General features: G+C 39.7%; 1 protein-coding gene across 7 annotated transcripts in view; it reads right to left on the bottom strand.

Moving 5' to 3' along the window:
- LOC129769411 (guanine nucleotide exchange factor DBS) overlaps positions 1-27,792 on the bottom strand; it is a 179,943-nt gene that overhangs the window by 38,733 nt on the left and 113,418 nt on the right. For 5 of the 7 annotated variants that reach the window (XM_055771685.1, XM_055771680.1, XM_055771681.1 and 2 more), the window contains exons 3-5: positions 13,238-16,214; positions 1,617-1,736; positions 1,381-1,476 (exon numbers count right to left, since the gene is read on the bottom strand). In XM_055771685.1, coding sequence (XP_055627660.1) covers positions 1,381-1,476; positions 1,617-1,736; positions 13,238-16,162 — 3,141 coding nt within the window. In that variant the 5' untranslated portion in view covers positions 16,163-16,214. The remainder of the gene's footprint in view (positions 1-1,380; positions 1,477-1,616; positions 1,737-13,237; positions 16,215-27,792) is intronic. The other 2 variants (XM_055771684.1, XM_055771689.1) reach the window with 2 other exon arrangements.

The following is a 27,792-nucleotide window of genomic DNA, read 5'->3' as shown; positions in this document are numbered from 1 at the left end:
GCAGCAAAACTACTGCGCGATCATCGCGATGGCCACCATCTGAGTTAGCATCTTTATGTACAATTAATGCCGAAATGCACTGTTTATTTTGCTCAGGCGCATAATTCGATGTGATCAGCACGATATACCGCACCGCGGACGGCATTAAATTGTTTTTGCCGCTTACCATTCGCGGAGGATCACAAGGGTGTGAAATCGACAACCAAATACACAACACACAAACGGTCATGATGGAGCTCTCTAAGACGAGCATGATGATGATGCTGAACGTATTTCTGCGCATCGTTGGTCAGTCGGACTTGAGTTTTTGTATATATACAAACATTTTGCTGGTTTTGTCCGTTATGGTTTTGATAAATGAAAATGTATAATAACCAAAGAACCAAGTCAGTCAGTTAGTCACGGCTTTAGTTGTGGTCGGAGAGAGAAAAGAAATGAAATTACTGTAACGTGACCAAGTAGGGATTAAAAAAGGAGGGAGGTGCGGTTGCAAGGGTTAGGTTTGTGCAGCACAGTAATAAACAGTTGCTTTTTCTTTGATTGGCATAATGGACCAACATCGGTTGCCGGTGTTATACCAGTGGAAGAAGATGGAAGAAACTGGTACTAAACTAGCTACAGTTTACAGTTTGTAACAGTTTGTAACAGTTTGTTCGTTTTTTATCTACAGACTTGTTATCCCGTTTTTATGTAGATTTAAATAATTGAATTGTTGTTCTTTCGATTACTATCTCATTTTAGACTTTCATTTCCACGAAAAATCGAAATCTATTCCCGAACAACACAATACCAGGTGAGATGTATAGCACAACTTTCAAGTGCGAGAGTTTGATAGTAGCCTCTAAGCTACAATCCGAAGTTCACAAAAAAATTATATTAATCTTTTCTTACGGTCCAATACCGAAAGACCCATATTCGCATAATGAGCCAATTTCTTTTTCATGCTTTGTGCTTTTCATCCCGATCCCCCCTCATATTGTGACCCATAATCCGTGTCGTCTTGAGCGCATAAATTCGCCCATATCTGAACGTCTTATCACGGAACGAAATCTAGGCCACTCAGACCGCGCGCTTTAAAAATTGTCCGCATATTTTTCGAAACAAGCTTATTCATAAAAGTTTTATTTATGCAAACGCTACCGTTATTCGAGATTCTTCACGCTCACGAGCACAGTACACATCGGCCCATCTCATCTTCCTTCGGAGCCAGAAATTGGTGCTCGGAACCAAAATCGTCCGCTGCATCAACAATAACACAAAAACAAGCCCCTTGAGGACGGAATGGGGGGAAGTACAACATTCGAACTAGTTTTGCGATGGAACAATTGGCGTTCCATCTTCCAATCCTGGATATTGCTCGTTTTGGACGTTAGAACCTACCTTCAGAATGGACCCCATCTCCGCGACATAGATTCGTTCAGTCTCGAGTAGTTCCGCTAGCACATGGCCTCGCTTTAGCTTTCGTTCGTCCGAATCCTACAGCCGGTTAATTCGACCGCAACAGGTTACACAATCATCCCGATTGTGAGGGAAGGGGGGAAAACAAAAACAAGCGATGTATTAACTTGACCTAAATCTTTCCTTATTTCAAACTGGAAAGCGAAGGGGAAACATACCGTTTGGCTCTGCAAATTGAGATCGCTGTCCGAGCTGGCTATTATGGTATCGCTGCTAATGGAGATTCCCGAGTCCGGTGGGCCCTCAACGGAACGTGGCCGTGGCGAGAAGCCCTCGATCTGCCAATAGTGAAGAAAAAAAACCAAACGAGAGAACTCGATTAGTAAATTGAGTCTTTAGCGGTTCACTTTGTTTGTGCAATTTGTTTACGCCTTTTTTGCGTTCTCTACGGAAAACTTCTTCTGCGCCGCTGCTTGATGATCATTAATCATGTTTTTCCAACTTTCTAGAGATTTGAAAATGTTGCCGGTTTGTACCTGGAAGAACTTTTCTTCCTTTAGCTTGCGAGTAATGGAGCAAGAAATATATAGAGAGTGATTTTCATTACACCTAGATGAATCGAACGTAATGCTGTAACGGGAATGGTTATTAGTTTTTTTCCTTGTAGTTTAAGATATAGCCGCTGTTTACAATGGACAGGTTGTAGCAACATAGCCCTTCTAATCACAGGTGTACGTTATTTGTTGAACGGTACAATATGAACAATGATTTTTTGTATGATTTTGTCGGACTACCATTTTTCTGCGAATTGTTAGATCAAGGAATGGATTGGTAAAATTTTTTAAAACATAAAAAACAAAGAATATGTATATTGACTTTCATTACATTTGTGTGCACGTTGTCTGTAAGCGAATTGGAATTGTTTTTTTTTTCGAATTTGTGGAAATGTACGCCACAACCACATTTCATCGCATCTAAAAGTCTCAACAGGATAGTCCTAAAGTCTGCTTCATTTAATATTGGAACACAAACAATTGCGTGTAGTTCAGTCATTTATTAACGAATTCATAATTTGTTTTTCATACAAATGTAGCATTTTTTTTACTCTTTCATAAAAAAAAAATTAAAAAAAATATTCATTGTTGTTTCGAAGAAATTCTCGTACTTTTCCCGTAATACGGCACATTAGGCGGCGCACACCCTTTTCGTCCACCGTTTTGGCGATTTGATTCCACCAGTTATTCATTTGAGTCATGTTCCTAACAAGTTTTCCCTTTGCCTTAAGCCTCCGCTTCGTGATTGCCCAGTATTTCTCTATCGGCCGGAACTGGGGGCAGTTTGGGGGGTTGAGGTCCTTCGGTATTACGCTGACCCCGTTCGTTGCGTACCATTCCATAACCGTTTTGCTGCAATGGCAGCTTGCGAGGTCCGGCCAAAACATTACTGGACGGTCGTGGGCACGAATAAACGGCAGAATCCGTTTCTGTAGGCACTCTTTTTTGTAGACTTCTGATGTCATTGTCTTGTCAGTGAGAAAGACTTTGGTTTTCTGTCCACAACTGCATATCCCCTGCCAAATCATGTACTTGCGGGCGAATTTATCCGCAAACACGAACTTAAATTTTGCAGGTACATCCCCCCGAGCCGTCGCCAAATAAAATTTTTGACCTGGGATTTGCCCAAAGTCCGCCTTCACGTAGGTCTCATCGTCCATCAGAATACATCCGTCGAACTTGGTCAGCACTTGGTCGTACAGCTTTCGAGCACGGATTCTGGCCACATTGTTCTGCTTCAGCGTCCGATTTGGCTGTTTGCTGGCTCGGAATGACCTTATTCCTTCCCGGAGACGAATTCGTCGCACCGTACTGTGAGCGGCCTGGAACTTATTGGCCAAATCGCGGTCTGAAAGATTGGGATTCCTCTTGACGGCCTTGATGACTTTCCCACGCAGTTTCCGGTCGACAGTTCCACTCCGACGCTTCGAATGCGGCTTCCGAGCCGTCGTCAATGTTTCCTTGTACTGCTTGATAACACCGTATGGTATTTAAGCTGCATTTTAAGCATTTTAAGCTGTTTAGCTAGCTTAGATGCCGACAACAATGGATTTTCAAGAAAACTGTGCACAATTTTATCTCTCCGTTCGGCTTCCATGGCGGTTGTTTACAAAATGCTATCGTTTGGTATTATGACATAAATACATGGTGAAAGGTAATGAATTTCCCGACACGTGGGTGAAAAAAGTTTCCAAATCCGTCCACTAGGAGCGCCACAATGAGCAAAAGAATTTGTTCCAATATTAAATGAAGCAGACTTTAAGCAACGGAAGCCGGGAAGTGGAGGTAAGCGGTTTTCACGTACGCCAAACGTGAAAAATCGGTCCGTGGCTTGAATTCGACGAGATTTTGAAGAAAATTGAGCTCTTTTGGCACTAGTCGTGTTGTGACTTTTCTCATGCCCAGAACATCAACCAAAATATTATGAACGGTCTCGTGAGAGATATTCAATGCTAGGCTAGCTCTTTCAAACTCAAATGATTTTCGAGCACCATTACTTTTATTTTGCCGATGTTTTTATCAGTTGAAGAGGTGGATGGCCGCCTTTGACATGGTAAATCGTTCATCTCTTCTCGGTCGCCTTATATCATGCCTTATACCATTCATACACCCGAGTTCTCGACATAGTTGGGTCACCAAATGTGTCATGCAATATTTTCAATGTTTCGGCCAAGAAATTTTGTTTGCAACACCAAATTACACACAATATCTTTGACCAATAGAATTATCCATTCAAAAAATCGCCGAGCAAAAAGCAGTTAACTTGTTCTATACGTGGTATAAACGAACTAAATGATCGCGATCAAAATTGACATGCAGACCAACCACCAACTTAAAAAAAAATGAAAAATGTTCCGCGGAGGATTTGAAACTACAATTTCCCGGTATATATCTGGCAGAATGTCCTACACGTGCTGTCAATAACGAGCAACCAATGGAACAAGGCACATTTTTTATGTACCACTGCGAGCCTGTCGCGCGTATATCACTCGCTTGGAAAGCAAATGCAGCGCTTGGTTTACACTGATTAAAAAGATAAAATTTTGCAATTTAAGCTCGCAAGCTGTCAAAGACTGCTGTCATTACTGGCGGATTTGCACAAGCACGATCAAGGTCGAAAGCAAAATCTTCGGAGGGTTGGTGGTGAATTGTGCATGGATGATTTTTGCTCGAAATTTCAAATCCGAACTGGGAGCTCGATAAAATGAAACACGGAAACACGGAAACGGGATGTCGTCTGGTGTAGGAATTATGTATATTTTTTTCATCACACGCACATATTTTTGTTGTTGTTTTCATGCGTTGTCAAATGTAGATTTTTTTTCATGGTTACCAGAATGTTGTTAAGGTGGATAGACTATTAAGTTGATATATCTCCATAATACAAGGAAAAAAGTACCTTCGGGATGCATACTCAATGCACAATGGTCCAAGAAGCGCATTTAAGTGGAAATTTGCATCTGGAGCCTGACAGTCATTCGTTAGGTAAAAACGGACTGCGACAAAGTTGTTACATATGATAGAGCGCTCAGTTTTACGTGACCGAAATAAATCACTCCAGAAAACAACTGCAACAGAAACAACCCCTCAGAAAAAGTGTGGTAGGCTAGAAATATTGTGGCGCGGAAAAAAACATCATGAGTACGAATATCTCACAGGAGAATCGCAATTTCTATTAAAAATATTGTTTTCGTTCTCGATCTACGGAATTTATTCTGGGGTCAATGTAATGGGGCGAAGTCTTTTATCGGTATCAGTTTTTCTAAAATTGGAAGAAATGGCGAAACCGGAAAAGTAACGTCGCCAATTGATTTTGCGCAAATACCTGGAAAATCCTCAACTATCTCATCGGGACATCGGAAAACAACTCGGAATCGCGCAGTCAACGTGAGTCGTATGACACTACGAAACTTTGACCATCAAACGGAAGGAGAAGTGCGTTCATAATGGATGTTCTATTAGTGATCAGGATCACAAGCGTGTCGTGAAAGCGTTTAAGCGGAATCCCAATGCTTCGGCCAGGGATGTGGCCAAAAAGTTGAATCTGTCCCAGTCCAAGAACGGGAGGGACGCTTTATAAACCACTATTTTAAAAAGCTTTTCAGTTCCAAAATTTTATTTAAATCCACTAATTCAATTTCACAACTATAACTAGGGTTGCCAATAATATTTTTCGAAAAACTGGTAGATTGATGATCTTAAAAAAACTGGATGAAAACGGGATCCTGTAAAACAGTTTTATATTAAGAAAATCGGCTTGGATTTATGATTTTTTCCCCATTCCAATGCATGAGAAATAGAATTTTCTTCGAGGGTTCCTGTAGTATTTATATGTAGTTCGTAAAATGAAAAAATTAACCATTAATCGAGCAGATCAAAATGACGTTTCCCACCACTCGGACATTACTGTGAAACAATATTTGAGGATCTTTTCTTCCAAAACCACTAGAAAATATGTTTTATTTGGGTATAACTTGAAGAATCTCGTATTCATTGCTTTATGCCCACAAAATCAGATAGAAGATCATCACAAAACTGCTCGTCAATGTGATTAATTGAGGTGCATGGGGACACTGTTGCGCAAGCAACCGAATATAACAGCAAATTTTCCAATCTTGTAACTCCGTTTATTTTTACAGGATTTTATTAAATTCCTTAAAGGAAACAAGTAGGATACAATTCATACAGGGTGGGCCATTTAAAGTGGAAGCATCTGGCAACCCCATAACTTTTGACAGAGATGTCAGATTAACAAATGTCATACCGCGTTGGAAGCGTCATTTCAGTACAATTTTAACCATGGAACAATACACACCTAAACAACGCGCTGAAATTGTTCAGCTGTACATTCAAAATAACTTCTCAATTGTGTTAACTAAACGTGCGTGGAAAAATAAAAATAAAGTTAAAACATCGCCTGGAGACAACACTATACGTCGATTATATGCCAAATTTATATCGTCTGGTAGTGTTGGTAATGCCAGTCATCTGTCCAGACAACGACCAAGACGTTTCGACGAGAATATTGATGCCGTTCGAGCCAGTGTTGCAGAGACTCCATCGACATCAGGTCGCCATCGTTCGCAAGAGTTAGGCATCTTTTTATTGCCATTTGTTCGTGAAAATGAATTGGACAATTACTGGTTCCAACAGGACGGCGCTACATGCCATACAGCGGCTGCCACGACCAAATTATTGCGCGAAATGTTCCCCGGAAGATTAATATCGAAAAACGGCGATTATGACTGGCCACCGAGATCACCTGATTTGACGCCTCCTGACTTTTTTTAATGGGGATATTTAAAATCCAAGGTATACACTGGTAAACCAAGGACCCTGGCTGCGTTGAAAGACAATATCCGACAAGAAATTGCTGCCATATCGGCCGAAACATTGGGCAAAGTGATGGAAAATGCCGAAAAAAGGGCACATTTTGCGGTCAAGGCCAGAGGCGGTCATTTACGAGATATCATAATCAAAAAGTAGTTAGAACAAATCTCCTTGGACCAAAATAAATGAATTTCAAAAAAAAAATTTAAAATTCCACTTCTTTACTTTGCTATTGCAAAAACAAATCCTTCCACTTTAAATGGCCCACCCTGTATTTACGGTTAATATTGTAATGCTCTTATAAATATTTTAACGATATGTGTTGTTTCAATGTGGTAAAAATCATGTTTGTTTTCCAAATTCATGTGTTTAGTATTTGCTTTTAATCTTCATTCTATTCGTAGTTGCACAAGTATTTTGTATCTTTCGTGTGGCAATTGGAATCTGTGATGGTCAAGCAAACCATTTGTCATGACAATGTCATGCGAAAATGCGAAAACAGAATAGAAACTGAGAGAGGTTGGCGTCGACATCATGCCTCATACCGTATGAGTCATACCCTATGAGCGCCAACCTCTCTCAGTTTCTATTCTGTTTTCGCATTTTCGCATGACATTGTCATGACAAATGGTTTGCTTGGTGATGGTACATTGTTTAGGGTTAGGTTTTAAAATTTTCTCAATATTCGCGTTTATCTGTATTCTCTTGCAACGTGTAATGTGTTCAAAAAAGGGTTAATCTGTGGGCTCTGGCCACTACATTATCGTAGTACTTTTCGGTATAGAAATTTTATAACTTGTAACTAAAAAAGTATTTCCACCGTCCACGTTAGCTTTGGTATACTTTTTACTTACGAATGCCTTATCTTTTTGTTCGAGCGGGTGACAGTTGTCAACCAGGGTTGAGTTCGGGTGGTTTGGCGAATCAAGGTGATATTCGTCACTCGCTGAACGGGTGTCACAGACACAGTTTCTGGTTATAGATCACTGCATAGAACCTAACCTCAATTATTTGTTCTTTTTCTTCTAACACAAATTTTGACATTTCTGTGTAGATTTTCTTTTGACCGTCTTCGTTGTTATCTTCTTCGAACTCACGAAGAATGTAGAATGAAAGAAATCCTTAAATCAATGTACGGCGCTTAACCTTACCTTGGTTTGACGTTTTTTGCGTGGTTTGTTTCAGTTTAGGGTCCTGCTACCGCCTATCTCTACCTATCTACTCGGATGGTGCCAACATATCAGGGTTCAAAACTTTAAAAGTGTCTGCACTTGAGCTGACAGAGATGTCAATAGAATACAAAACGTGTTCAAAACCGCATATATCTCAGCTGTTTTGCTCAAGGCGTTGTATTATAGGTGGACCGCAATGTCAAAATTGCTGTTCGGCCATTGCTCGTGAAAAAACAAATTTGTTGACAAAACAAGTCGTATCTTTTGGTGACAAATGCATTCGTTGGCAAAATAGCTGCTCGCGCTTTATTGTTTATTGTAAAATGTACTTCTGTTTGGCTCCCATCGGCGGGGAAAAGAGTACTACCAGCTTACGGCGATGGTGACAAATAATAACGCTGATTGTGGCTCCACTGATTTCGCTCAGGAAGGAGGAGAATGCTGTGCATATACCTGGAAGGAGATCCGGATAGAGCTTGTAACGGTAATTGGCTAGAGCAAAAGGAGGTTGTGCACTATATTCCACGAATATATATTTGCTTATTTTTTCCTTCAATTATTTTCCTTAGCGAGTTGACATTGAAATCATAACCACACACCCAAACAAAAAGTAAATAATTCTGAAAGTTACGTCTCGCTACTCGTCTCACGTCATGTCCTGAAAGTGTCAAGAACGAAACACCTATAGTTCAGCATCTTGGTTTTGCTCTCGAGATGTTGGCACCAAAACCATGGCCACCTAGGACGGGGCTGTTTCAGCTCCCATTCATTAAAATTTGAATATCTGAATTCTTCTCGCACTGCTCCATGCAGTGATCTATGTATTAGAATTCTGGAATAATTTTTGATTTGGTGCCACAATATTTTTCTAATACTAAAATAAGCGCATTTTATACTAAAACAACACTGCTCAAGAATTACCTTGGTATTGAAATTATCAAATTTTGCTATTGTAAAGTTATATCTCTCCAATTTGTTGGTCTTATTCTTTGGTATTTTACTTCTTATTTTGAGGTTGTCCAGGTTTTGGAAAAAAATTAGAAGAAATATACGTACAGTCAATCGCAAAATTAAGTTACAACTCGTACTGGTTTGTTATTGTTGAATTTTTCGGGGTTGAAAAATAAACAATTAAATGCGGCTCATATTCATCGTAAAATCGATCCATTTTACTCTCATGTAGTGATAAGAAAAAAAATTAAAATGGTCACATTTCTATTACAAAAACTTCAAAATACAAACAAAAAATCTTCAATTAAGACGTTGTAAAATTGAGCGTACAGTTCAAGTTTTTCTTAAAACGAAAACAGAAATCAGTTCAAAAATGTTAATATATAGCAAAAATCATTCCCCTAGTATTTGGTATGGCTCCTCTTTGGCGTCCAGCACTTCCTGCAAACATCGAGGCGAGATTTCTGGTCACTGTGAACGGAAGTACCTCCCAGATCTTCGTAATCGTTGTTTAGAGTTTCGTTTCGTTCCCTGGATTTTGATGGATGGATGATTCTTGATTTCCCGCCATATATACTCAATAGTGTTCGGTTCAAGTTCGGTGATTTCGGAGGTGTTTTGAGTTGATTGGGGCATAATAGAGCAGGCATTCCAGCACCACGGAGTCAGTTCGCTTCGGGGCATTATTCTGTTGAAAGTAGTAATCACGAGGGAGACCGAATTTCTGAACGGGAGGACGGCAACGGCAGGTTACATTTCATGCATGCATCACCAGACTACCGCCGCCGTGTTTTACTGTAATAACCAAATGTTGAATCTGAAGCACCGATCCTGGTTTCCTCCTTGCCATCTCTCTTCCATTCGATTCAAAGATATTGTTTTTTGACTCATCCGTTAAAAGACCTTGTTCCAGAACTCCTTAGGTCTGTTTACATATGCCTTAGCAAAGTCTAGTCATTTTTCTATATTCACCTTTGAGATGAAAGACTTTTCACAGCCAACACCACCTCTCAGATTGTTCCTGTATGCTGCTCCCCGGACAGTATCTGTGCTGACAGGTCTTCCAATGATGCCGACTACTTCGGTAGTTAATTTAGGAATGTTTGTTTTAGGGTTCTATCGCAATATTCGAACAATTACCCGTGCATCATCAGAAGATAGGAACCGTTTACGTTCTCTACCGGGAGATTTCCCATGGTTCCTTCGCATTTCCACTTGTTTATCATATTCTTTACTGAAGAGTGGGTTCTTATTATACTTGTTATCGTTGTACGTGTAACAATATCTATTTCATCCTTCTAACTTGCCATTTCGATAAAAAAATTTAAACATCAATAAAGAACAAAAACCAACACTGCCCAATCACCAATCACTGATGAAAAAAAGTACGCTAATTCGCAAAGAAACTTACTTACAAGACTAATTTGTTCGGGGAAATTGAGGGTGTATACTCAATTTTGCGATGCCTAGAATAAAGATTGTTTTCAATTTTTAGGAATAAACAATTAGCAAAAACGAAATTTTTGACAAATTTTTTTTTCGAGATGACACTAGATCTCGACGTTTCATGCAATTTTAAGACATTTGGCATAATTTTTTTTTTTCGAAAACCCCGATTTCTTTTACTTCCCCCTTGGGCGATTTTTCGATTTTCAAAAAACTCAAACTTTGACCGCTTTGCGTCACTTTCCCTTAAGTCCGATTGAGCTGATATTTTGCATAGGGTGTTTTTTCGAGGTGATGAACATTTTTTATGGGGTAACTTCTTAAAATTTGAGATGACCATTTTAATTGGCACTACATATACAGCCATTCCATGCCAAACCGATATAGTGGTTCTCAGATTTTCGTCAAAAGTGATCATTATGTTCTTTATCGTAAAACATTAGACCCGTGATTCTTTTATTTTCTTCGTAAGGGTGCCCATTTCCATTTTTGGGTGGTCCAGAAAACCAACTTTTTCCAACAATGATTTTTTCAAAAAATTCATGACTTTTGAACCACTGAACCGATTTAGATGATCGATATATCAAATTGAAGGCAATTTGTGAAATAATAATTCAAGAACGAGAAATGATACATCTCTGATTTGAAAAATCATAACTCAAACACGAAAAAAAGGATCTCTGATATGTTAGAGATATGTTATGTAAAAAATCGTCAGCTTTCAAGGAAAAATATAAAAATATATAGAGGGCTAGCCATCAAAACAATAAAAAACGACTACAATCAATAATTACGAAAATAAAATCAATTTTTTTGCAAGTTCAATATTTTTATAAAAGGCTAGCTCATTGGCTTCAATTTGATTCTAAATCGATTCAGTGGTTCAAAAGTTATGAATTTTCGAAAAAAGTCATTTTTGGGAAAAAGTGGAAAAAATAGATTTTATGGACCACCCTAAAATGTAAAAGGGCACCCTTATGAAAAAATAAACAAATACGGGTCTAATGTTTTACGATAAAGAACAAAATTACCATTTTTGACGAAAATCTGGGAACCACTATATCGGTTTGGCATGGAATGGCTGTATATGAATAAAAACGAATCGCCAAATGTGTTGGTAAGCGCAAAACTCGAGGATGGGATCGTCCGATTTAAGATGTCTACATTTTGTTATATTTTCTGTATCGAACATGTATTCCATGTGTTATTGTTAATGTTATTTGCAAGTGATTGAAGAATCTTGAACGATTGCGTCTGAAAATAATTTGATGATATAATGGCGAGTTTTGGTAGAAGTACTAGGAAATTTAGTAGGTAATTGTAAAGGGCCAATTACAAGATCAATCAATGAACAGTGAAACGTGAATATTTGAAGGCATAGAGAACAAAAAATCGATTTTGGGCGAAACGAAGTTCCCCGGTCAGCTAGTGAATAATAAAAATATTCAAATATTTCAGAAAATCTGGTTGAAAAACTCAATTATGAACAGAAAAATAATCTAAACGACTTTTATATGCCCTTGACAAAATAATTGAACAGAGAGCGAAGTCGAAATTTTTGAGTGTTTTTCAAATAACTGTAATTTCGTGAAAAATCAACGCACGAAGATGGAATATACATAAATTTAAAGCTTCAAAGCAAGTTTTGGAATATTCTACGGCTCTTACGAACCGATCATCCAAAGGATATGCTCAGTATTTTGTACTTCTGGTACAGTTTGTGAAGAAGTGCTCTTCTAATTTACTCAAAACTTTGATCGATCGGCTAAAAAAGGGCAAAATGTAACAATATGTAACGTTTACAGGACTATGGGGGATACACTAGGCTAAAAAACAAACATCTCAAAAAACTTATTATTTGAAAAATTACAGGAGATTTTCTAAAACACTACAGAAAACCTGTTTTTGGCACTTTTTTAAAATCGATGCAAAAACAACTATTTTTGTTCGTCAAAGCAACAAATTAATTTTGTACATCGTTTATTAGAATTTTGAAAACTACCTTACGGTTTGCGGTGCGGTCACTGTTTATCGAATTATTCCTCATCAAAAACGAAGAGATAATTTTACATGCAAACAGAAATATCTCTGTATGGAAAGATCCTACATGATAGTTCTTGGAATCAAATGGAAGCCAATTGTATTTGCTATTGAGTCAATTGACCAATTTGCTATTGAGCAATCGGTCAATTGTATTTGCTTATTGAGTTGTTCAGCGAAAAAATGTGTTCACGAAATCTTTGAAAAAAAACAGAAAGAACTATTTTTTTATTTCTTCCTGACTAGCGATAGCAGAAAACATTATTTTTCGTGTGCTCAAGGGTGAAATCAACAAATAAAAACATCTATTTCAAGAGTTTGAAAATGTTTGTATGTATGGGAGCAGAACTCTCTTTCTCTTAGACTGAACGTCACCTTGGAAAGAAAGCAAACGACACTAAGTGTACTTAGATGTTAATTGTTACATTATCAGACTCAAAAATAAATGGTGCCCCTTGTACCACGATAATTACCATAAAAATGGATATTAATTTTTTACATTTTATATCATGAAATTGATTTTCGATGACCTTGATTAATTTAATATTACTTAAGAAATATCTAATTTGATAATTATTAAAACGTTTGCACAAAATATAGAAAGGAAATGCAAACAAAAACTGATTTACGGGATATAGTATATCACAAAATTCCTGCTTAAATCACGAATAGAATGCCCGAAAAATCCTCGGGAAGATAATTAAGCCACAGTTTCACTTGGCTTGCCAACCGACGAACGAACGCATCATTCTCTTCATTATCGTAAAGATGAGCAGGAAGAAAGTTTACGCTCGGAGGGGCAGCGGCTAGAAAAATAGAAGCAAAACACTGTACGCAAATAATTACCTTACTGTTGAGCTTCGCCATTCCGCACTGAAGCTGTGCTTTTCTCAGCACTATTCCACCGTTCGTTCCGTTGCAGCCTCCACCGCCCCCGTTAGCACTAATGCTAGGTGGTTTCACGTTACCTCCGTGACCAGTAGTATCGCATGCGTTATTGGCGGAACCGTCACAACCGTCCGCATCTATTGAACTAATAATATAATTACAATTGCTCAGTGTGATACTCCTCCGTCGACAGCAACAGCAGCAACAATTAGCCGCACTGCCACAGCATACTTTCCCAACGCTTTCGGACGAGCCGTCGGGCGGTTTATCCGAATCGTCAAAATAGGTATTGTTCCAGAACAATGCGCCATCGCAACCCAACCTTATGCTCGTCTTGGAGGTGAAACGACTAACACCACTACCACCACCTCCGCTACCATTGATGCTCATCATGTTACCGCAGGTTACGCTTGATACATTCGTCCGATCGCTACACACGGTACTTCCCGTACTCACGGTTGATACTATCGACAGGGGCTGCTGTTTATCCGCTGGGCTCAACGATCGCTCGCTCTGATCATAATACCCGTCATCTTTGTCAGAATCCCCACCGCTTGAACTGGACACCGAGGCGGCCGAGCTTCCGCCACTGTCATCACCAACTATGGTAGAACTCAACGAAATTGGTTCGCCACCTTTGGTGGCCCCTTGTCCCGTGATAAAAATCTTAATACTGTTATTCTGCTCATTCCTAATCTTATTGTTTATGGTCATTTTGTCGTTGTACGGTTTACTCTGGGGATTGTTGTTCAGCTTCATGTTTCGTTGGTTGTGTTGGTTCCAAAACTTTTGCCGCGAAGGAACCACCGATTCGGGGGACGCCTTTTCGATGATCAACCGGCTTGTCTCCAAATCAATTTCCTTGATCTTGGAACCCCGGTGTATGTTATCGCGTTTCTCGCACAACTTCCCAATCAGGGCGTTGTTCAGCAGGACCTCGCAATCCCCCTCGTTGATGGCGATCGACGTTCGTTTCCCGGATACGATGTCCGATTCGTTATCCCTCGCTTTGGGGCAGCTGTGGTGGTGACTCTCGGTGGGGTTTGATTTCTTTGAATCACAGGAAGAAACGGATACCGTGGACGAATCGGATGATCCAGATGACGAGGATGACATCGGGCAGTTCGAGAACTTGCAGTTCTTGTAGCCGCAGGTAGTTTTGCTGCTCTTGCCACTGGCGGTACTTCCGTCATCATCACTGAGCGTTCGTTCGACGGATTTCGACCGCACCCGAATGGCTTTTCGTTTTGATGTCGACTCGAAGTCGATGGTTTCGGTTGAGCCCCCCGTGCCGTTGTGACTGTCAATTATTCGTCGTATTCGTTTGCTAATGGTATCGTCCGATATGAACGTTGCTACGGGAGTTGACGGTGGAGTGGTGGGCGGTGTGACCGCAGCTGTAGCTGCGCTTGAGACGTCGCTCTGTTCCGCTTTAGATCGAGCGCTGTATCGCTTGTGGACAAGATATTTTTGCTGCTTCGATGAGGTTTCATCACTTTTCGAGCACTTGTTTTTCTCGAAGCGATGAATGCCTTCGCGGACGGCTCCCGTCGTGGGGGTGGAAGTGGGTTTGGGTGTAGTGGCAGTCGGCGGTTGTTGGGGACTTTTATTGACGGTTTGTCGATTCAGCGCTATGGCGCTGCTACTGTGCTGTCGAGTTATTAGCGGTGGAAGAGAAGGTGGCGGTGGAGTTGCTGACTGCTGTTTGCCGTTGTTGTCAGGTGCTGTTGCTTTCGTTTCTTGGAACAATTGATTTATCCGATGAATATCGTTCATTGATCTATGGCGTGTAATCAAATTAGTACAGGTATGGCTTTTTTGTAATTTGAAAATGCGATTGTTGCCGTCCTGATGGGGCTGCTGCTTAAAGGTGGTACCACCTTTCACTGATTTCGATTGCGGGCCTTTGGATTCTGTGGTTGATTTGTTCGATATCGCCGCTTGATTGATTACCCGCAACATGCTGGGTCTATTTGTTCGCAGATCCCAGCTGAGGCGCTTGAGGGCATCATCCGGCTGGTCCTGCTTTGAGTTGCTTTTGGGAGTTTCAGCTCGAGTTGGTTTCGTTCCAACGCTTTGTTTGTGTTGCAGTTGCTGTTGTTGTTGATTTTTGTTTATCACTCCGTACAATTTATTATCAACATAGCGCTCGTAACTCCGGCTGTCAAAATAATACTGCACCGTTTCGAGTTTGTTCTTCTTTTTGGTGTCGAACAACGTATACTTTTTCTTGCCATTTTTCAACTTCACATCAGAGTCGTTAATATATTGAAGTTTGGCACCACTTTCAGCTATTGAAGGGTTCGATCCAAAGCCGTTATGTTTTTTGTACACCAAATATTTTGATTTGTCCTCTTGAGGATCAGAACTCGGCGATTCATCGGTAGATGCTTTATTTTTGCTCGCAATGCTAGCGGAAGGCTGATTTTTGCTAACATTCGATGTTATTGATGTGGCCGCCCCCTTTGCTTTTTTCTCTTCTGCTGCTTTCTTCTTTGCATTGCTGCTGGTTTCCTTCTGCTTTAAGTTGACATAGTTTACCTTCAACAGTTCCATTTTGGGAACCTTCGTAAACATATCCTCTTCGTTGTAGTCTAGATCAGATCCCCCATTTTGGTTTTTACTGTTTGTTTCATGGTTCAGGCGCGAAACTTTCTTCTCTGTATTGCACTTTTTTCCCGTCACGATTGCACCCAACCGGCTGCCACTGGAGTTACGATTATTGCGAAAAATTAGATTACTTTTTTTACTACCGCCTCCACTACCACCGTCGCCAGTTTTTCCCTTCACACCGCCACCTGCTGGATCGGGTGACCGAGTCTTTTGGGCCGGCGACTGCTGCTGACGATGGGATGCCTGCATTCGCGAAAGATGCATCATCATAGCGCCTCATGGAGATCACATGTTCTGTGGATAGGTGAGCTCATATGCTCTGCTAGAGAATAAAAAGACAAGTAAGCATGATTTACGTAATTCACTGCTGGGAAGCCGAAGAAAGAGCGAAACGGAGAAATTGATCGTTGACTACGGACAATCGGAAATCGTGGGTTTAACTCAAAGATCACTGTAAACTATGTTTAACGTCAACCAGAAATCCTTTCACTATTAGTCGAATTAAAAACCCCGAAAGCTCCAAAAATTTCTTACAACGGTTTTTTAAACTGCGGTTTCCCCGCCGATCGCCGATCGGAGCGCACTTTTTCTCCATACGTCACTCACGAGAGTACCAAATGAAGCACAACTAAAAAAAAATCGTCGAAACATCAAATCAAACTAATTGCTGGAAAGCAACCATCCATCCTTTCGTGGGGAAAAGCCCAATTTTCCCATCATCCCATCCATTGGCGCGCTCGGTGGACTCGACTGTCTGCTCGAAGTGGATTTATTGGAAGGCGGAGCAAATCATGGTTGAACTAGATTTGCGCTTTTCTCTGGGCTATTGTCTCCTCTTTTCTTTGTTTGCTTGCTTGGTGTCTCATCTCTGCTGCACAGGTATGGCTTTTATGTTTTTTCAAGGCGGAGATTGCAATCGGATTGAATTCTCCGACGGAGTGATATTTTCTGTGCGAGGTATTCATCACTAGCAATGTGTGATTGATAATGTAGAAAAGGCGGTGGTTTCGCACGGAGATCATACATTATCTATGGTGGCGCAGAATCGAATCGGATTCGATGTGCTCTGACCTTCATAATTTCACTTATTCTGATACAAGAATAATTGCGCATGTCTAATATCAAGCCATATAACAGCGTTGTTTTTTTGTGAACTCTTGTTTCAAAAGTCAGAACAGGTGAATCGTTAGTATGACAACCAATAGTGTCACACTTCCCATTGAGCAAAGTATAATGGATAATGATGAAGCCCCGAACTACCACTTATGTTCCTTGCATAATTTTCTAAAATAGTGAAACTTTTGTAAAATTCACATCAAGCCGAAATTTTTAAACGTTTCAAAATCATTTTCAATCGATCGAACTATAAAATCGATTTTTTCGTTTTTTATAAATTTTTCTAGATATTATTTTTGTAACCGAATCAATAATAAACTTTTCTACTTTGATAAAAGAACATACATTGCGATATGGGGTAAAAATCGTTCGATTGAGCCTCGTACAGGAAAATAACAGCCGGGAAAATTGAGTGTTCGAAAAATCGAACGTTGGCCATAACCAACATTTTTCTCTGCTGAATCAATACCAACACATCTAACCTCCGCAGCGCAGTTTGGTTCATTTACATTGGAAGACGGAAGGTTTTTCATTTGTTTTGCATTTTCATTTGTGAATGTTTGCAAATATCAATTAATTCGGTAAATATTATTGAAAATCCTTAACATTACGTAATGGCGGCCCGTATAGTTTCGGGTGTGGAGGGCCTGGAGGAAGTGATCAGTACATGTAACAAGGATTTTAATGAGATTTATGGTATAAATATTCTTACGCCCACCCACCCCTCGATTACATTGTTTTTTTCGCATCATTTTGGTATTTTACAGGTTTTGGAAAACGGATAATTGGAAAGAAATATTTCTTAAGCATAGACATTTCTCCACGGCCAACAATGAATGTAATAAGTTGAAATAACATGAAATAAGAAATGTCACATCTCACCTTAGGTGGATTAAATTAGGTTTATAATTAGAGACCTCTATCCTCCTGTGCTTGTTCGTCTGGGAATATACCATTGACGGAAAAGAAATATAAAGTATCTGACAATGGTTTAGTTTAAAGAAATTACGAAGTTTTGTTCAAGACGTCAACTTCCTATTTTTTATAGTTCCTGGAATATATAGCATTTTTGTATGGAGAGTACTGAAAAAATAATGTTTTACTCGTAACATTTTTGTATGTAAATTCTCGCGTTGGACATGTTCTTGACATGTTTCTGAATAGTAAAAAGTTTGCAGAACATGTCCCTCTGTCTCTAAACCATATAAACTACAAAAAACAAATAATATCAATAATTAGGAAAATAAAATCCAAATCTTTTGCGAGTGTCATATTTTTTAAAGAAGATTAGCTGAATGGTCTTAATTGTTCCAATTGTTCAAAAGTGTTAAATTTTTGAAAAAAAGGGATGAAATATATTTTGGACCCCCTAAAATAGAAATGGCCACCCACTCGAAATACAGTTACCCGAAAGACAGTCACCCGAATGTAAAAAATACCCGAATGCTACAGGTACCCAAATTAAAATTTATCCGAATGCTACATTTACCCGAATGTGACATATGCCCGAATAATTGAAACAGCTATAATTGATAAGAAGGTATTTTCACATTTAATCCTAATACGCGTTATTAAAATGATCACATTTTTACATTGACGGGGTATTCTAGTGTAGAGACACGAATTTCGGACGTTTTTTCGAGCTCCGTAAGAAAAAAACGAAAACTATGTTTGCTATCTAATATATCATTATTTGTCCATCTATCTTTTAACAATAAAACAAAAATTGAACGGAGAAAAAATATTCATAACTAGAATAGTTACAAGCTGATGAAGTGATGGGGCTCAAAAAAAGTTGTGCCATGGCGTACACGATTCCAGCCCTTCTGGTTATCTGAAACAGAAAGGTTGAATAGATTCTGAATCAGTACAGATGCCGCTATCGCATGAACCTCGGAGAAGTCAAAAAATATTTTTTTTGACAAAATGGCGGCCGTTTGAAAGACAAAATGCGGATTAAATCGTTCTTTCTAACATTTCCAGATTTTTTTTTAAAATAGTTTAATTTAAAATGGGAGTGGAGTCCCAATTATCATTTTTCAGTGGTTCATGTGATAGAGAGATGCATACAGATTGTATTGATATAAGTTCGACATGAATCGGTTCAGTAGAACTTGAGATATCGTGTACGCCAGTTTGAAAAAAATACGGCCGTACCAGGTTAGATACCGCATCGCTAAAATGGCTCTAACTCGGTAAATAATAGGACTTTTAATAAATCCTTTCTAGAGTATATTCCAGAATGCCTTAACTACAGAAATATGAGGAAAAAAAATTGTTTTTTTGAATTTCTAGACTAGAATACTGCCTTAACTGGTATCCAAAAATTCTTATAAAGGGTGTGTCACATCAAATTGCATCACGGAAAAAACGCTGTAGAAATTCGCCCAGTAGACCGATCCTTTTGAAAATTTTAGACAGTAAAATAAAAACTATTAAACAACTTTTGGCATTTTCTTTTTATTCATACTTCGAGCCCAATCCCGTATGCTCGCACCTTCCTCTTTACCCCGTCCATAAGGTTCTGTACAACGTCAGGTTGTAGTTTTTTTTGAACAGAAATCCATTTTCTCTTGAAGTCCGCCTCCGATTTGACAACTTTTGGGTTCTTCCGGAGGGCCTGCTTCATAATCGCCCAATATTTCTCTATTGGGCGAAGCTCCGGCGCGTTGGGCGGGTTCATTTTCTTTGGCACGAAGGTGACCCCGTTGGCTTCGTACCACTCCAACACGTCCTTTGAATAGTAGCACGAAGCGAGATTCGGCCAGAAGATGGTCGGGCCCTCGTGCTGCTTCAATAGTGGTAGTAAGCGCTTCTGTTGTTGAAGGTTGTTCAAAGGAAATGGGGGTTTTCTAAAAAAAAATTCGATGCCAAATGTCTTAAAATCTATTGTCATCTCGAAAAAAAAATTTGTCAAAAATCGACACTCTGGGACTTTTTCGGAATACGAAAGAAAACGTATGGTTTTGGGTACCAATAAAAATAATTATCTCGATTTTTCATTCGGAACTTGCTGCAAAATGTTGATTTGCACGATAATATACCTTTTGCAAAATATTAGCTCAATCGAATTTAATTTATTAGGGTCACAGACGTAAAAATTTGAGTTTTTTTAAAAAACGAAAAATCACCGAAAATCGGGGTTTTAAAAAAATTGTTGGTGCCAAATGTCTTAAAATTGCATCACTCGTCGAGATTTAATGTTATCTCGAAAAAAAATCGTGAATTGTAAAACTTTTTTTTTTTTTTGGTGCTAAATCGTCGGTTCTTTTTGGCAGTAAATTTTCGGTTTTCAACAAAAAAAAAATTTCATTCGTTCGACAACTCGCAAGTAGATCGGACAAGTTTTCGAAACGATCCAACAAAGGTGTTTTTTTCCACATTGAATTAGACTGTGTTTTTTTTTCATCGGTTGCGCTTGCGAGTAGAGCGAAGCTCAAAGTGGTGCGCGACCGAGACGCTGAGGATACAATTCAGACAGATTCATCACACACGCCACACAGCAACGGCAAGTATAAGTTTATTTTTCTTTTGTCCTCCCATCATTCCTTCTACCATCTGTGCTCGATTTACACCATTGTTCATCTGTGTGTTAACCAAATCGGCAAACGTTGGAATTAGGGGTGTCTATTTTTCCTTGGTTTCATTACCGTTGAAATTTTATTGGAACTTTTTTTCATTTTATAATTTATATAAATAAAATAAATTGATATAAATATTATCCCCAGCATAACCTTATAATATATTTTTTTACTTATTCATTTTGATAATCATTATATTCTGTTCATATCGAACAGTTGGCCGATTTTTCTGATATGGCTGAGGGCGGAAAGGACCCCCCGTTGACACAATTGAATATTTCTGATACCGAACCTCCTCCTGAAGAGCAGGAGGATGAAGCAGAAATTGAGGTAGAAAATTCTGTTTACGAAGTTGATAGTTCCGAAGATGAGGAAATCGACGAGAAACAGGATTTTCGTCCTAAAGAATACCCTGAAGGCTCCAAAGGCCCATTCATTGTGTACTTTAGACGAAAATCCAAACCTCTCAATGTCATTCGCATCTCGAAGGAACTAACTAAAAAATTTTCTGACGTTACCGAGATTACACGGATGGGGCCAGACAAACTACGAGTTGTCGTCTCAAGCAGGACCCAAGCGAACAAAATAACGCGCTGCGACCTCTTTGCGATTGAGTATCGTGTATACGTACCCTGTTGCAACGTCGAAATAGACGGCGTAATAACCGAAAAGGGTTTGACCCGAAAAGAGATAATCGATGGTGTCGGTCGCTTCAAGAACTCCACACTAAAAACTGTGAGGATTCTTGCATGCGATCGACTGAAATCTGTGTCATATAAAAATGACAAAAGAATTCTCAATCGGACAAACTCTTTTCGTGTGACTTTTGAGGGTTCCGCCCTTCCAAATTACGTTGCAATAGGGGCACTTCGTTTACCTGTTCGGTTGTTTGTACCCCGGGTAATGAAATGCAACAAATGTATGCAACTCGGTCACACGGCCGCCTATTGTTGCAATAAAAAACGTTGCGCAGATTGTGGAGAGAGCCATGATGAGAATCCTTGCGCGAAAGAGCACAAGTGTCTTCATTGCGGCGGGACTCCTCATGATTTTACTCAATGCCCGGTGTACATACAACGAGGGGAAAAACTCAAGCGTTCCTTAAAGGAACGTTCCAAGCGGACTTTTGCAGAAATGCTTAAGAGTTCCGTGCCAACGACACAGGACAATCCCTACTCCATTCTGCAGAACGACGAGCCTGTTGCTGACGCTCCCAATGCCGGATGTTCCGGTACATCGCAGGGTGCCATCAGGAAAAGAAAAATTACTCCTTTTCCATCACTCCCCAGAAAGAATACCGAAACTTCCCAAGTTGGAATGAAGCCTCGAACTGAACGTGCTGAGAATAGGCCGAAGCAAGTACCTCCCGGTTTACGTGGTCATGCTACCAACCAGGGGTCCTCAGCACTTCCCGGAACAACAACGAACACGTCTGTTCCATTTTCGCGGTCGAAGCAATAGCCACTACCTGGCCTGCTTGCGCTTTCAGACCTTGTGGATAACATTTTAAATGCTTTAAATATAAATGATCCTCTTAAAAGCATAGTATTATGTTTGCTTCCGGTTGTGAGAACATTTTTAAAAGAAAAATGTGGCTTTTTAGCAGCGTTCATTTCCCTCGATGCCTAATTCAGCGCAAGAGGTCAAGGATTTGACCACTGTCATACAGTGGAATTGCAGAAGCATCATCCCTAAACTAGACCAATTTAAATTTTTAGTTCACAGTTCTAACTGTGATGTATTTTCTCTCTGTGAAACATGGCTTTGTTCAGCCGACGAGCTGAATTTTCACGATTTCAACATTATTCGCCTCGATCGTAACGACTCGTTTGGTGGCGTACTATTGAGGATCAAAAAACGTCACTCCTTCTATAGAGTCACTATCCCATCGATTACAGGCATTGAAGTTGTCGCTTGCCAGATACAAATCAATGGCAAAGAACTCTGCATTGCTTCGATATATATTCCTCCCAGGACTACGGTAGGCCGCCATCAGTTCTTTGATATTATCGAGGCATTGCCGGAGCCGCGGTTAATTTTAGGTGACTTCAACTCCCATGGAACAGCATGGGGGTCACTCTACGATGACAACCGAGCCACGTTGATTTATGATCTGTGCGACAACTTCAACATGACAGTTTTAAATACTGGGGAAGCAACTAGGATAGCCAACCCTCCTGCACGGGCAAGCATGCTAGACATATCTCTCTGCTCTTCTTCATTATCCCTGGATTGCACATGGAAGGTAATCCAAGATCCCCACGGTAGTGATCACCTACCAATAATTTTATCGATCGCCAATGAATCAAAATCTAGTGAGTCAGTCGATGTTGCGTATGACCTCACGAAGAATATTGACTGGAGAAAATTTGCGGAATTAATATCTGAAGCAATCATTTCGATGCATGAACTTCCTCCCCTTGAAGAGTATAACTTTATATCAAGTTTGATTTACGAAAGCGCACTTCAAGCTCAAAAGAAACGTGTACCGGCTACCACTTTCCGACGTCGTCCTCCATCACTTTGGTGGGACAAGGAGTGTTCAAAGGTCTACCTTGAAAAATCATCCGCTTTCAAAAAATTCAGGAAAACTGGATTAGTGGAATGGTTTCGAAAGTACCAAGCTCTAGAAGCCAAACTAAAAGGTCTGATTAAAGCAAAAAAGCGTGGATATTGGCGGAAATTCGTCAATGGTTTGTCAAGGGAGACCGCTATGAGTACTCTTTGGAATACGGCTAGGAGAATGCGTGGCTGGAACCATACCAATGAAAGTGAGGAATACTCTGACCGTTGGATTTTAAAATTTGCAAGGAAGGTTTGTCCCGATTCTGTTCCTGCACAGAGCGTCGTACGCGATATTCCACTCCAATGCGATTATGAGAATTTTTCGATGGTAGAATTCTCAATTGCCCTCCTTTTTCTCAATTCAGCTCCGGGGTCGGACAAGATTAAATTCAACTTGTTGAAGAATCTTCCCGACTTGGCAAAACAGCGTTTGCTGAACTTGTTTAACAAGTTTCTGGAGCTGAATATTGTCCCGCATGACTGGAGACAAGTGAGAGTGATAGCCATACGGAAACCCAACAAGCCGGCTTGCGATCACATATATATCGTATAGGCCGATTGCAATGTTATCCTGTATTCGCAAATTGTTAGAGAAAATGATTCTACTTCGTTTGGACAAGTGGGTCGAAACGAACAATTTGCTGTCAAATACGTAGTTTGGCTTCCGCCGAGGTAAAGGGACGAATGATTGTCTCGCGCTGCTATCTTCTGAAATCCAAATCGCATTTGCTCGCAAAGAACAAATGGCTTCCGTTTTTCTCGATATCAAAGGGGCATTTGATTCAGTTTCCATGGAAATTCTCTCAGAGAAGCTTCATAATCGTGGACTTTCACCAATTCTGAATAATTTCCTGTACAATTTACTGTCAGAAAAGCACATGAATTTCTCTCATGGCAACTCAAACTCTTCTCGTTACAGTTTTATGGGCCTACCGCAAGGCTCCTGCCTAAGCCCCCTCTTGTACAGTTTTTACGTCAATGATATGGATGATTGTCTAACTAGAGACTGCACGCTGAGACAACATGCAGACGATGGAGTTATTTCCATCACGGGTACTAATCCCGTCGCTCTGCAAAAGTCGTTGCAAGATACCATGAACAATCTGTTCACGTGGGCCCTCAAGCTGGGTATCGAATTCTCTACGGAGAAAACTGAAATGGTCGTTTTTTCTAGGAAGCACGAACCCGCCCAATTCCAGCTTCACCTATCCGGCAAAACGATCCAACACTCTATGTTTTTCAAATACCTGGGTGTATATTTTGATTCTAAATGTACCTGGGGAATACACATTGCGTATTTGAAACAGAAATTCCAGCAAAGAATCAATTTTCTCCAAACAATAACCGGAACATGGTGGGGTGCCCATCCAGGAGACCTCATTCAGTTGTACAAAACAACGATATTGTCAGTGTTAGAATATGGCAGTTTTTGCTTCCGATCAGCTGCCAGGATTCATATTCTCAAGCTGGAGAGGATACAATATCGTTGCTTGCGTATAGCCATGGGGTGTTTGCATTCGACACATACGATGAGTCTCGAAGTTTTGGCAGGAGTACCCCCGCTTACTCTTCGGATCACAGAATTATCCTACAGATTTCTCATCCGTTGCAAGATCATGAATCCATTGGTGATTGATAACTTCGAAAATCTACTCCAACTGACCCCTCAGTCAAGTTTTATGTCTTTATACCATGAGTACCTTACCCACGACGTGCACCCTTCACCAGGCATCTCCAACCAAGTTTGCTTCCCATACTTTTGCAATTCCTCTGTCATTTTTGATCTGTCCATGCGACAAAAAATCCATGGAATCCCAGATCACCTAAGCTCCGATTCTATTCCGCCGATATTTTCGGCAGAATATGGGAAAGTTAGATCTGATAAAATGTTCTTTACTGACGGTTCATTCATAAACGGGTCCACTGGCTTCGGCATCTTCAATGAAAATTCCAGTGCCTCTTTCAAACTCAAAGATCCTTGTTCCGTGTATGTCGCTGAACTGGGTGCGATATACTATGCTCTAGGGATCATTGAAACACTGCCCATCGACCATTATTTTATTTTTTCAGACAGTCTCAGCTCAATAGAGGCAATCCGCTCAATGAAAGTTGATAAACGCTCATATTATTTCCTAACAAGAATAAGACAACTATTGAGTGTTTTGGTCGAAAAATTATTCAAGATTACCTTAGCATGGGTTCCCTCTCATTGCTCGATTCCGGGGAATGAGAAAGCGGACTCGCTAGCTAAGGTGGGCGCTTCAGAAGGCACACTTTTTGAAAGGCAAATTGCCTATAATGAATATTTTCACATTCCTCGTCAGGACACACTCGTTAGTTGGCAGCGCATGTGGAGTGAAGATGAGTTCGTTCGTTGGTTACACACGATTATCCCTAAGGTTTCGACGAGTGCTTGGTTTAAGGGATTGAATGTAGGTCGTGATTTCATTCGCGTGATATCTCGGCTCATGTCCAATCACTACAACCTAAACGCGCATCTCTATCGCATTGGGCTCGCAGCAAACAATCTTTGTGATTGTGGCGATGGCTACCACGACATCGAGCATATTGTCTGGTCGTGTATCCGGTTCCATGCTGCTCGCTCTCAGCTCTCTAGAGCACTGAATGCAAAAGGCAGACAATCGGATATCCCCGTCCGGGATATCTTAGGTAGCCGTGATCCTGATCTTCTGCTTCATCTATACCTGTTCCTCAGAAACGCCGATGTCAACGTTTAATGATGTTTCCTTCGTTGTGTCCCTGTTTCATATCCCTCCTATCCGATCTATAAACTTTTACTTAGTCGCGGCAATACACACACACTCTTTACAGATACACGGGTCAAAGGTTGTGCAGTCCACTGATGATTCAACAAGAGCCAAAGGTTGTACCGCTCATGACAACTCTACACGAGCTGATGATTGCGCCGGCTAGTGATCATTCTATCCTGGATTCCTCGAGTCGAGAAGACGCACCACGCTAGATATGGGGGGCGTTGCTGATTAATGGTCAGCTGCATCCCAATAGGAAGCATCCCGTGTCGGGCACACGTACAGAGCATTGGAGACAGCAACATCCCAATTACGAGAACACTTGTAATACTAACCTCGAGCCGACCGCGAGTAATCGGTTACATATTACTAACATAGATAATAAAAAAAACTGTTAAAATATTGAACTCCGGCCTCGTCAGGCTAACGCCATAGGAGCCTTGATAAAAATATATATTTTGGGAAAAAAAAAAATTTTTATTTTAGATAACTGTAAATCTCGATGTGTCATGCAATTTTAAGACATTTGGCACTAAAAAAAATTTGAGAACCCCGATTTCCGTTGATTTTTTGGTTCTCAAAAAACCTAAAATTCAACGTCTACAATTAATTTATTAGTGTCACAGACGTAAAAATTTGAGTTTTTTTTGAAAAACGAAAGATCACCGAAAATCAGGTTTTCAAAAAAAAATGTTGGTGCCAAATGTCTTCAAATTGCATTACTCGTCGAGATTTAATGTTATCTCGAAAAAAAAATTGTAAAAATTGTAATGACATTTTTTTTTTGGCGCTAAATCGTCGGTTTTTTTGGCAGTAAATTTTCGGTTTTTAACAAAGAAAAATTTTTGAGATAACTGTAAATCTCGATGTGTCATGCAATTTTCGTTTCGATTAGGAAAAAAACGAAGTACCAGAGTGTCGATTTTTGATGATTTTTTTTTTCGAGATCACAATAGATCTCGACGTTTCATGCAATTGTAAGACATTTGGCATCATTTTTTTTTTTGAAAACCCCGATTTCCTTTACTGCCCCCTTGTGTGATTTTTCGATTTTCAAAAAACTCAAACTTTGACCGCTTTGCGCTTTGTCCCTTAAGTCCGATTGAGCTGGTATTTTGCATAGGGCATTTTTTCGAGGAGGTAAACATTTTGCATAGGGTCACTTTTTAAAATTTTAGGGTCGATTTTTTCCCATACATTCATTAGCACCCCAATGTACATTCATAAATGTTCAGTCAATTCGTTTGTTCAATTGTCTGAATAATAGATATAACTTGTATGTTCCATCAACACAATCAGTTATCATAGATATTTATACTTTTCTGCATCCGATTTAGTGGAACCTGCATGTTCGGATTTCCAGTTCAGAATTTTTGCAGCAGTTTTGTTTCTAACAGCTTAAAACTGTAAATAGTTTTATTTAATAAATATAATAATAATAATAAATCCTTTAAATCCTTACATTTTTTGATCTGATAACCCGAAAATCAAACAATTTTTCAATTTAGATAATTCAAATAATTCTAGCTCCTAAAATTATAAATTTTAGCATATTCATTTTCGATAATCAATAAATAATTCACTTTTCCAATAATTCGAATTTTAACACATCAAATTCGGTTAAAATCCTATTATAAATCACTTCAGTCCATTAATCCACTTTCATCCAACTATAGTCTTCAATTTCCTTCAACTTTTTGATTTCACCCAACTATAGTTTCCTATTCAATGCTCTGCAAATATCCTTTTCATCTATAATTCGTTTATTCAAATTATTATTTTCTTTTTCGATTATTCATCAGTGTTTCATCTGTCTCTATTTATGTGCTATAAACAGTTTTCTATTGCTTTACGTGCAGCATCCAGT

The sequence above is a fragment of the Toxorhynchites rutilus genome, chromosome 2 (assembly GCF_029784135.1).
Source record: "Toxorhynchites rutilus septentrionalis strain SRP chromosome 2, ASM2978413v1, whole genome shotgun sequence".
Lineage (NCBI taxonomy): Eukaryota > Metazoa > Arthropoda > Insecta > Diptera > Culicidae > Toxorhynchites > Toxorhynchites rutilus.
The sequence above is the reverse complement of the archived record's forward strand: the minus strand, read 5'-3'. Positions and strand labels throughout refer to the sequence as shown.